Source organism: Colossoma macropomum, unplaced genomic scaffold, assembly GCF_904425465.1.
Source record: "Colossoma macropomum unplaced genomic scaffold, Colossoma_macropomum, whole genome shotgun sequence".
Classification (NCBI taxonomy): domain Eukaryota; kingdom Metazoa; phylum Chordata; class Actinopteri; order Characiformes; family Serrasalmidae; genus Colossoma; species Colossoma macropomum.
In genome coordinates, this window is record NW_023495351.1 from 606,164 (window position 1) to 618,828 (window position 12,665).

A 12,665-nucleotide genomic window follows, 5' to 3' on the forward strand; every position below is an offset into this window, starting at 1 on the left:
ACATACAGCATGAGGGGATCTTGACAGAACGGAGAGAATTTCAAGAGCAGCTGCTTCTTTGCCCAGAAGTGGCATGAGGATGACCGTACCAAAAGGCAGGATGGAAAACACAGGCTACCTTTCTTAACAAGCTGCTACTTTTGTATCCACACCTTTGCCTACTGTAATTGCTCCATCGTCAACATAAAGATCCGATTCTCTCTATCAGAATGGGTTGCTCACCTTCCAAAGGTCAGCTTTTTGCTGGAGTGTCCGCCCACAAAGCTCTGCAGCATGAATCACAGAAAAGTAACAACAATAACCTCTCTGATGGAACAGAAATTCAGAGCAAAACAGAGACAGACATAGTTTCAGCTGGACTAACAATATTAGAGGATGAACCACCCTCAGGTAAAGAATCTTCTCTTTGTGATGTAGTGTGCGAAACAACAACGGTTGTAAGGGAAGAAGTTGTTGAAGAAGCAAATGTGGATTCACAAGAGGAACTACTGGCTCAAGAGAAGGCAGGCAAAAAGGGCGAAAGGAAAAAGAAAATTAAAGGATCCAAAAGGAGCAAGCACAAGGAGAGGGTGAGCAAAACTATACAAATTCAGTCAAAAGTAGATCTCCCAGAAAAAATGGTGAAAGCCCACCAAGCCGCCTATGCTTATCTGAACCCCAACATTTCTAAATATGAGTCCCTTTTAGGGCTCTTGGACCAAGCAACACAGACTCATCTCTCTTTACAACCTATGGTGGCCTTGCTAGCATTGCGCTATGAGGAGATAAACCAGGCCTTGGAGGAAATTGCTGTGGAAGGGGAGCAGATGTTGGAAGAGCATGGAAAAGATATGGCCTGGCCAGCTGCACATAGGGAGGTTCTGTTTAACCCAGCCAAACCAGATGCTGAACTGTACTCACCGGAACCTCCTCCAGACTTGCTACAGCAGATGCTCCAACACTCCACTGAGAAAATGAAACTTGTAGAGGACTCGGTTAAAAGGCTGGGGGACGCTGCCTTGGAAGAAGCGGTAGACTACTTTGCCTCACTCTCTCGACTGCTGGAAGAGAAGCTGGTGGTAAAGAGAGCAGCAGAGGGACGTTTGAAACAGGTACTGGATCATGTGGAGGCTGCCACCCTGAGGAAGTCTAGTCTGGAAGACTCTGCCTTGCACAGTGAGGACAGTGGCATTGGTGCAGACAACGAATGTCAGAATGGTTCTGTGCGACTTCGACGCCACCGGGAGAGCTCTGGGTCAGGAGCCAGCTCTGGTTCATCATATGGCTACCCTGAGAACACTTTACCTTCTCAGCCTCACCTTAATGGAGTTGAAGAGGATAGGAGTGATGATGACGACGACAATGATGATAGTGAAGAAGACTCTAGTGAGGATGAAGAGGAGGCAAAAGAGGAGCAGGGAAGAAAAACAGCTATCACGGAAAGAAAGATGTCTAATTTCTCCAGCAATGCACCCCAAAGAGGGAGGCCAACAAATACTACCTTGGCATGGACTAAACAGAGAGATACAAACACCAAACGACCCAAAACTGCAGAAAGTCGCTCAGTCCCAAGTCAAGAGAACCCCAGGCATTCCCGTTTAAGGGGCCTGCGTCGGGCACAATCTGCTGATTACTTGTATTGCATGATAGATGACTATACAGTGAAGAAGCAGGAGAAATGCCAGAAACCTGTATACACTGGAACAGGTCTGACTGGAGGTGTGGTCCATGGTTGTCTTGTCAGGACAAGGTTGAGGAGGCTTTCGTCAGAAGACCAGAATATGGCAAGATGCTACGGCCTCCAGTATGGAAGCAAGGGACCATTTAAGGCTACTCTGCCACCTAGCTCACCTTCTGCAATCGTGCCTGCCCCTCCTGGCAGAAACGCAGTCAAACGACTCATAAATACCTTTAGCCAAGGTGTGCAGGACAAATCTATTCAAAAGACCCCTAATGGGCCCATGAAAGTAACAGGAAACAAAAGAGGTTTTCTGCCGATGTTAGCCAACAGCATGGATGGCGATTCCGCCAATGGCAACAACAATAACAACATTTTTTCAGTTGACCAGAGGATCTCAGAGAGACCTGATGATGTGGATGTGGACAGCCTTCCTCCGCCTCCCCTTGAAGTACTGATGGACAACTCTTTTGAGAGCAGTGAAGGACCCCCTGGCGATGAAGAGGGCACGGAAACCCTAAATCAGGGTTGTTCCAGACAGAGACAGAGATGCGGTGTCTCTCAACGGCTACGAGCTTCGCTGCAGATGGGTACTGTGCTCCCCAGCAGAGCCAGTGTTCCAAGACGCTCTCAGAGTATCTCACCTGCCCGTCCTATCAGGCAGGACGCTGTGGTTGGAAGCCGGCAAGGCCGAGATGGTGACCAGCAAATTGGAGTCAATACAGAGAAAAAAGAGGTAGTCAGCCTTTACCAGCAGCCTCGAAAGATCATTCATCTGCGACACTCATCTGGTTCTCCAGCCAAAGCAGGCCCAGGTGGCCCAGACATCACCCGAGCAGAATCAGTGGCGAGACAGGGAAGCAAGGACTCAGGGGAAAATGAAACCTTGATGCCTTACCCAAACAGCTACCCACCAACAACTCCGCCAGTCTCCAGAGCCCGACTTCCACCCTCGTGTCCCTCTGTACGCCACAGAATCCCAAGTCCTCCTGCTCTACCTACCTCCCCAGCTTGTGGTCAGTGGGGAGCCACACCATACAGTCCCAATGTCCAAAGATGGACCAGGAGAAGCAGTGATGAAGAAAATGGCACTAGTTCACTTTCATTTTATGATGCTCGCTCTGTGTTCTGTCAGGAGACCCAGTCAGCCACCCAGTCACTGTCAACTTCCTGTATGTCCACTCTACCAAGACCATGGGGAGAACCATCCAGGGGAAGGCTGCAGTCTAGTCGACTACCCCAAACCTTCATGAAAAGCAGCGCTTCAGGTGTCAAGCCCACCCTTATTGACCAGCAACAGCCATTCCCCAGTGCCACACAACCCCACAGCCAGATCAATGAGAGGTAAATGTTTCCCATAAGATTCATTCAGTGAATGAACTGGTTTCGTGTGACAGGGGATTGTGTTTCAAGGGAAATACATAAGTAATTCTATATCTACATTATTATAGTGTCTCAGCAAACAAGGTTCTATGTTGTATCAAAAAGATTCTTTGGTTTATAACAGTACTTTGAAGACCCATATAAAACAGGTTTTCCATCATAGAGAAGTACTTTTAAAGTATTCAGATGGTTCTTTAAAATGTTCATGGTTCTTATGTAACCAGTGCTTTTGCTAGAGAACTCTTAAAAACACACTTTTTATTACAGTGCTTTACAATATTATTGAAATTAACTTAAATAGTTACAGTTGTAAAAAACATTACATTCCTTACATTTTCATTTAGATCTTTTTAGAAGCACTCTTTACAAATCTCAAAGGCCAGGAGATTAATCTGTTTCTTTTGTCAATTATTTGAGCTCCAATGCATCTGAATATGTTGTTTTTAAACAACAAACCAAAAACTTTTCGGTGTAAAAACTTCCAACCAAATTAAACTGCCCACAACTATTAACATTGGTCTTTTAAAGACCATTAGTGCTGACTGGTCACCACACACCACCAAAGAAAGAAAACTTTTCACTTTATCTGCTAAAGCTTTTTACTTTTATGTACTTCAGTATGTGTAAAATTTGATATGTATTTATCTTCTCTTGAGTTTATTTTTATATAATTGTCTTTTAATTGAGTAAGATTTTGTCACTGTAGGCCTGTAATTTCTCTGTGCTGGGGATGCTCACCCTGCTGTCTCTTCTCTCTACTACTGGATGAACATCTTGCTAATAAGCTGGGCATTGACCAGATTATTGATGAGGCAAGAAATCGGTGGTGCTGCCCATAGTCACACATGCATATCTAGTAAGAGATAATTACAATGGTTGAAAAAACAGGAGAGCCTCACAGATAGCACAAAGAATACGGCATGGGGGAAAAACAAACTACACCCGAATAAATACAACTGAACCATCTGCTGCCACACAGATTGCAGCTGTCCGTCAGCTGTCTCTCAGTCTGTCTCAACTGGATCAGTCTATCAGGTCATTGAAAAGGTCATATGAGCGGAGATCATCAAACAAACAACAACAAACACAGACATCTTCTCCCCTTAATTCACTCTGGTTCATTTGGTTTAGTTGTGTTTTTTCCCAAAACATAAGAGCTGCAAACATTCTTTCTAAACAAAACCATTCATTGCCAAGGAAAGAATCTATTAATATTAGTGCATATAACTTTGCAAACTCCATCTAATGTCATTTTTAAATAAGGAAATTACAGGCAGGTAGCAATGCTTCAAAATAACCAGAACAAGCAGGGAAATCCCGTTAATGAGAAACCAAGACAGTGAAAGATCAATATAATTTTATGCATATCTAAAATCATACCAGTATATTATTATTTTTTAGAATAATGTTATAATTAATTTACAATTCAGTTACAATCATTCATTTAAGATTATTTGTTGAATGTCATAGTAAACAAGTTTATTTACTATGACATAGTAAACAACTGTTCCAGTCAATCAGGCTCCACCACCATATCTTTTAACCTGTCAATAATTAATTACCTTCTACTGCACTGTTCAAAAGTTGGGAATCAGTTTGGTTTTCATTCTTTTTAAACCATTTTTACAATTTTGTGTAGAATTATCCTATATGGTGCTAATATTCTATAGGTTTCAAACAATTTGTAGACATTTGTAAAAACTGAGAAATTCTCAATGATAAATGAAGCTGTAGAAGGTTCTATTACAACTGAGAAGGCTGGAGAATATTGAGAATAAATTTTAATGAAAATAAATATCCAACTTAACGACAACTATAAATAAGTAACTACAGTTTATAATTTAATAAAATGTACTATTTTCTAGCCATGTCATAATTTGGCATTTAAAAGCTTTAAATTGTGAAAAAAAATGGTTTCTGTCTGGTGTCTGGTTTATAACAATGCAGTCTACACTGTGTTTGTGATTTGTGATCATTGATATGAAAGTGATTCCAAGATTTTAAATAGTAATGTATGTTTGCTATAAGTCTACTACAGTTGTTAAAAACAGGTCGGAATCTATTATGGCATTCAGATCATGTTAGCTATTTTCACGTTTTGAGGATGTTTGTGGCTTTCACCCCGGGGAAAACAGTAAATTATGTTCTACAAAAAGAGAGATCAGAAAGTGTCAGAAATGACACATTCACTGTCATAACAAATGGTTTTAGCTGAAATGTCCACCTTCTGAACAGCACATTTCTGCATTGATTGGCAGCCCAACCTGTTTGCCTTGATTCTCCTTCTCAGAAAATACCCTGAGCTGAGAAATGAGCTGCAGGGTCCGTGACAGGGGCTTTACTGAGCCGTGCAGAAACCTTGACTCCAACTGCAGATAAGAAATTGGTTTATGTGAAGTTGAGTGATTATCATACCTGTGTGCGTGCCATTGCAACTACCATGTCTAGCACTGCTTATAAGTATCACGCTAGCTTCAACCAGTGACCTAGAAAAAGCAGATGCAGAAAAACCTGCTAAATAGAAATAGCATGTGAAAGTGGGAAAATAGCAGCAAACATTTCTCCATAATGCTCTAAGAGATTTAAACACATCACTGTTCTCTTAGCATAAGGCTTGTTGACTTTTCCAGAATGGCTAATGAACAGCTTTGTGAACTGGTGAACCGAACACTTGGACGTGGAGCACTAGAGCAACAACACCCTCCCCCCACCCCAACTCCATGTAATCTCATCAGGAGCATTAACCTGGGAGGCTCAGTGTAATCCCACTAGATTAGAATCTCTTTTCTACCTGGTCATGGGTGAGTGATTGCTCGGATACCTGGCCCGCTGCCCTACATAATATTCTCCTGTATTCTCAAAATGGCAAAATAGCTGAGCTCCAAAGTGGCACGAGTGGTAGAAAGGGGTTGTGTCCTGTTGCTAGGCCCCAAGCTTTTGCTAGAACCAGAAACCTCAGCAACAGAAAACTGGAATAGTGTTTTTTTCCACTGGCCATCAGCCCAGTATTGAAGGTTCCAGTTTTATTGTTTTTGGTACCTGCTCAAGATCGGTACCAGCAAGACGTAACGATACTCTAGGATGTTATCCTGTGTCTTTGCTAACAGATGTAGCAGAAGCCATCTACTATTAAAGTGTACTCTCTACTCTTCCAGGTGAAGATAAATTCACCAAGCACTATCACTGACAGGTGCACCACAATATAAACTTGAATGGTATGTCAACATGTCGATCACTATTTTTAGAATTATTACTCTGTAAGAGTTCACCAAAGATGACATAATCTAGTTAGGTAACTAACACTAAAGCACTAACACTATTAGCATTTATGCTAGCCTTCACCAAAAGTGTTTTAGTGTTTTCATGTTTTCACACTCGACAGAGAAAAATGTGAGCTTTGTTTGATTCTACACATGATTCTGTGTAAGTGTGGACATTTCTGTGAATATGTGAGCACAGAGCAATGTGAACCAAGGTAAGATAGCTAGCAAGGGGTGTAACTACCAAAGTAAACACTTTAAAGTGGTACAAAATGACCAAAAAGACAATTACAGTTGTGTCTCAAGGAGATGAAACTAGAGCTGTAACACCCATTTCACACCAGATGCGACACAGAACACATTAAACCAAGAACCACTCCATGACGCTGGTTATTTCACACCGGACGCAACACACGCGCGTCATGAAGCAAGAGCGGTTGCTGTCTGTGTTGCATTTTTACATAATATAAATGTCTGTGTTGATCATTTATTACTTATTTATGTAGATGACATTGTTAATTAGCCACCGTAACTGTTGCTGGCTTTCTCACCAGGTGATGTAGCTCTATATGAAGAGGAGGAGATGCCTGTGTGTTCACAACATTAACCTACCTAAGAGATATTAATCAACCTGTCAAAGAGTTACGACTAGATTTGTTGATTCGTTTATTAACCTAGATTGGCTATTATAACATAGACATTGCATTTCTTTACTGTTTATGCATAGAAACACATGCCGTGCGTGGCACGCGTCAGAAATAGACTCAAAGCGTGTTTTTGCACGTGGCGCGCAGCTGGTGTGAAAGGCTACATCGGTTATTATAGGATCGCATTGTGCGCAGGCTTAGGTCCATCAATTACCATTTGGGTCAGTCCATGTTTTTGAATGTACAGTGGAAAAATGCCCTAGATGGGACGGGTGGCTTCAAATATAAATCATGGGCAGCTTCTGTAAGCAGAAATAGGGAGTAAATGCTTATGCTTCCCTCAAAATGCATTCATTTGTCATTGTGTGAGCAGCACTATTTGGTTTTCTTTCCACTCCAAGACTGATTGGTGCTTTGTAACAGGAGAGATTCAGACAGTCGGAGTGGGAATTTGTAGCAGGGGATCAAATAAGAGATTGAACTTCAGGTTTGGGAGGTTATCAACAGTGTGTGGTTGTTGTCGGTCCAACACCTGTATTCAAAATTTATAAATATCTACATTTTTCACTGTGCACTTGAAAGGGCAGTGACCAGCACAAGGACATTACTGAACAAAAAAATGGAAATGGAAAAAATATTATGATTACCTATACCTAATTATAGCTAAAAGAATGGAACTTTGGGGAAAATACATGGAAAAAAAATGAAACATTTTGGAAGAAAAAGCTGAGAGTGTACACACCCTTTCTTATTGTTCATTAACATTAAGTTCATTTTAATTCATCCATATTAGGGGCTATTTCATGAAATGAAAGCCTGAACCCGACCTATAGCCACACCTAAGCAGGCCGGACAGGTATTGCTAAATTTGAAGCTCAAAACCACTGACTGAGATTGATTATTTCAGACATAGTTTACAGAGCTTTACTTTGTTACTAAGAGTCTGAGTTGATGAACAGAAAAATAACTTAAAAAAAAACACCCCACACTGATCTGAAAGCCGAGCTGTTGCTGTAGTGATGCTGACTTAGCTGGTGGAGGAAGAGCTCTGGCACTGATGTTTGTTTCTGGGTGAAATGACTGTACCATGGTCCATATGTCACTAAAGAGACAACAGTCCTGTCATCAGAACTCAAAACACTATCACAAGCTCTACAGTGTATGTGACCCATGTGCTTTTTATCTGATGTCACAAGCAGGTCAACATCTTTCCACTATGAAGATGCATCTGTGTTATTTGAAATTTTAAAGAGTTACCAAGAGTTACCCGTTGGTGAGCTTTCTTTATATTTTCTTTATACTTTATATTTTATTCCATACAAGAGAAAATGTGTGAAATTTACAAAGCCATATTCTTTCAAATAAAAAAACTATATAGAAAAATCATTAGATCATCCTGAAACCAGCCCAAAACACAATTTAAAATCAGTCTGAAACCAGCCCAGAATGTGATACAAATTCAGCCTGAAACTGGCCCGAAAAACAATCTAAAATCAATCGGAAACCCCAAACCATGATATAACAACCAGTCTGAAACCACCCCAGAATGCAATATAAAACTGGTCTGAAACTGATCCAGAACATGGTAAAAATTGGTCTTAAACAGGCCCAGGAAGCAATTTAACACTGGACTGAAACTGACCCAAAACACAACAATGTTCTCTCAGTACAATAACCAGCATGCATTACAGAAACATATCACTGGGAATCCCTACAGCATCAACAAATCCTGATTGTTAGCCACTGATCTAAACACTAATAAACACATCTGTGCTGGTTGATAGAAAACCGCTTTTTGTTACAGAAATATTTCAGCTGAAGAATTAGCCAACTAGCAAAAAATATTTCAGCTGACTCATTTAACTCATCTAGTTCAGTTCACAAACCCTGTGTTATAAGGTTATTTTTTTTTCATTTAAAACTTATGACAACATTTTTGATAAATGCTCTTGCGATTTAAATTCCAAAATGGTTCCTTACTTTGATGGAGAATGGGCTGTAGATGGTTCTATATATCACCAAAAGTGTCCTTCTATAGTTTTAATATCAGGACCCTTTTTTTTTAATGGGGGGGTGTATGTATGTATATATATATGTGTGTGTGGTGTGTGTGTGTGTGTGTGTGTGTGTGTGTGTGTGTGTGTATAAATGTAGGGCAGTATATACAATAACATAAAGATAGTGATTGTACAGTGGTTGAATATTTCTTAATTTACTAAATATTATAAACAATACCAGATGCATCATAAATAACCTTTTAATTACATTCCTACACACTGTTATCTACACGAAATATACAGTATATTTGAAAATGTGCCATCATCCATTTTTACAATTATTCACTATAACACAAGAAGACTACAGGGAATGAACATAAGAAACACTCTAGTGGTGAAAACGAGAAACAACAAGTTCTCCAACCACATGAACCGCACTGCAGTGCTGAGAATGATCCACCACCCAAATAGTACCTGCTCTGTGAGGGTCCATGGGCGTCCTGACCACTGAAGAACAGGGTAAAAGGGGGCTAACAAAGTATCAGAGAAACAGATGGACTACAGTCTGTAACTGTAGAACTACAAAGTGCACCTATATAGTAAGTGGAGCTGATAAAATGGACAATGAGCGTAGAAACAATGTTATGCCGGATCTGTGTACATATAATTCTGATCTATTTAAACCCAAGGCATTAATAGAGATAGTAATAAGCTAAATATATACAAAACCATCATTTATAGGGGACTTTCTGTCGGGAGGTGTCTGTCCCAAACCCTAACCCCTAAATTTACACTTGTCAGAACCATATTTTCATTTTTTTTCAGGAAGTGAGGCTGCGTCCCTGTCCCTCATGGCCACATGGTGAGCAGCTAGATCCCACTGTTTTGAAGTAATGTGTCCCGAAGTCTGAAAATCAGTGTGGAACATTAAGAATTTAAGAACTTTTTTTCTGTTATAATGAAAAATATGATGATTTTATGTGTGTAAAGCTGTGTTTGCTAGTCATGTACTGGCTGCGTTTTTAAGGTCTTCTCAAAATGAGCTAAAATTGTTACTAACGAAACAGTTTTAATGGTGACAAAATTGAATATTCCATCATATGTTTTAATAAAATAAACATAATTAAGGTATAGGGTCACTCAAAGCAAAAGGATTTTAGTCTGAAGTCCAAGGTCAGTTAAAAGTCCCAAATGTGTTTTAACCCCTGACTTCAAACCAGTTTGGTAAAAAGATCCATACCTAAACAACACAAAATGAAAATACAAACTTCACCCAACAGAAAGCAGGCATGGGTCTTCACTGTGCTCAAAATATTTTAAAGTTCTGGTTATTCTTTTTCTTCTGTTATTGTTCTTCGCTGTTTTATTTAAACACTCCTAAAATCTGTGAGTGCTGCCCCCTCAGCAGCCTTCTGCATCACTGGATGTAGTGATTGTTAAATTTTCATTTTGGTTGGAGTGTCCCTTCTAGTACTTTGTTATGAATGACCTGTGGAACTTGAGCACTGTTGTAATAGAGTCTGTGCTCTTTTCCAGGAGAGTCCCAGCCTCAGTAAATGAAGAGGTCCAGGAGACCCCAGTGAGCGGCTGCGTGACAGACCCCCGGGGCTCTCAGGCTGTGACGGGAGTGCAGGAGGCCGAGCCGAGCCAGATAACAGATAATCCGGATTAAAGCCTTTTCTCTTTTTACCTCTCTTCCCAGAGGAGAGCTAATTTAGAGCATGAGTGCTGGGAAGCATTTCCAAACGCAGCGTGAGACCACTTACGAGTGAAAAGCTGTCTACAGTGATTATTACCTGTGTTAGTTTGATTGTTATTGTTTGTTTAATTACATTTGCCTGTTTTTGTTGTTGTTGTTTTACATTTTCACTGTTTATACATGTAATCTTTGTTTATATATCACTGTTTCTAGAAATCTATGATAAATTTTGTGACTTCAATCAAATTACGATCTTTTTAAAATCATATTTGTAGCACATACATACATACATACATACATCATCTAAACCGCTTATCCTTCTGGGTCGTATGCAAAAGTTTTGGCACCCCTGGTCAGGTTACATTTATTATATTGATTTTCTACATGAAATCAAGTTAACACAGTCCTACATAAAACACACTACTGCACATTCTAACGCAGAATTACTGTTTAATTGCTGAATTTAACGTTTTGGGAAGAAATTAAACATAAATACGGCCTGTGCAAAAGTTATGTCACATTTCTGTAAACTCAGCAAATAAATAGAAATTGTGCGCTAAATTTTGTGCTCTTTGCTCTGTGTAGAGGACGTGTTCACTTATTTTCACTTAGAAAATTAATAAAACATGCAATTTGACCAGAACGCCAAGACTTCTGACTGTAGGACAGTTGAGAATGGTTGACAGAAATAAATCTGGTTACTGATGTCGTATGTCAAATACGTGACGGTTCAGATCTTGCAGATTGTTGCAGTAGCCAGTTTAAGTGTTACTTATAAGTATTTCACTCATTTGAACTAGCAAAAATCGTTTAGAGTCTTACTGTCTTTTTATGTTATCAGTGTTGTTTTTTAGAATTGTAAGCCTTGACACTGCACAACTGATTTACCATTACAGTGTTCAATTTTTCCAAATTCCTGCATAACTCAAAGGTTAAGATGTAAATAAAGTCATTCAGAGTGGTTTGGTGTGAAATGCTCCATTCTAGAGAAACTTACAGAGTCAGAATTGTTCACAGTGGTGGTGAAAGGAACCAGACGTCCACCCAGTCATTGTGTGAAATAGTAATGAATTTGTTGCCTGTTGTCTGAGACATTGTTTAACAGCAGTTTTGTGAAGAGTTTGGCCTTAAAGTGTATTGTTAAAATCCATTCGTCGTGGAGGGATACATGCAGGGCGCTGTGAAGCAAAATAGTCTCTTATATTTGTGTTGTAGTCATGGTGACCCCTGGTTCCTGTCACCACTACTGTAAAGAAAACTACCATTTCACACCAAACCACTCTGAATTTACATCTCAAACGCTGTTTTTATCATTACTCAGCACCAAGCTGTAGGATTTTTTTTAAAAGAGAAATATGTTCAGTGAGACCTTATATAAAAGAAAAACACAATTATTTAAAACCACTGTTTGTTTAACTGTATTTATTGTGTATTAAAGGCCTGTGGCCTCATTTAAGAGGTTCAGATTACTTTGTGTCCATAGAAAACAATAAAGTTAGAATTGTTATTACAGTTATAGAATTGTTGTACAGTTTGTTGTCCAGTGTTTCTGTCCTCTCTGTTAAGTACAACATTACTATTAATTCATTTATTTGATTTAATAAAAACAACAGTTTTAATCTGTGCTGTTCAAGTAATTTCTTCCTAGCATTTAGATTCTGTCAAAGCAGATATAAAATGCCATTTCTGCCTGTTTTGGAGGCCCCTCAGTTGAACTATGCATTTTTTTTTCTTCAATAACATTGATGGAACATATTTCAGTGAAAATATTTATGATTTATAAAACTAGAGGCGAATTAGACAACATTTATAAATGTGTCGTTATTGTGTTTAAATGCTGTGTGTTTATTGTGTCAGTTGTACAGGATTCCTTGCTATGAAGAAAGCTGCAGTTGTCCTTTTTATCTCAGCATGGTCATCTTTGTGGAGAGGTGTGAATTGCTTTTCACAGCAGGGGGTCTCACCTCTCCCCATTCACCCCTCATTTCTGGCTAGCAGCTGAACACAGAGTCACAACATTTC

The 12,665-nt window shown here is 39.7% G+C and overlaps 1 protein-coding gene across 1 annotated transcript; it reads left to right on the forward strand.

The window, feature by feature from the left end:
* Positions 1 to 209: 209 nt before the first annotated feature.
* On the forward strand, positions 210 to 10,616 carry LOC118801867 (photoreceptor cilium actin regulator). The gene is made up of 2 exons (XM_036562260.1): positions 210 to 3,001; positions 10,481 to 10,616. The coding sequence occupies exons 1-2, from the start codon at positions 210 to 212 to the stop codon at positions 10,614 to 10,616; spliced, it is 2,928 nt and encodes a 975-aa protein (XP_036418153.1).
* Positions 10,617 to 12,665: the final 2,049 nt, after the last annotated feature.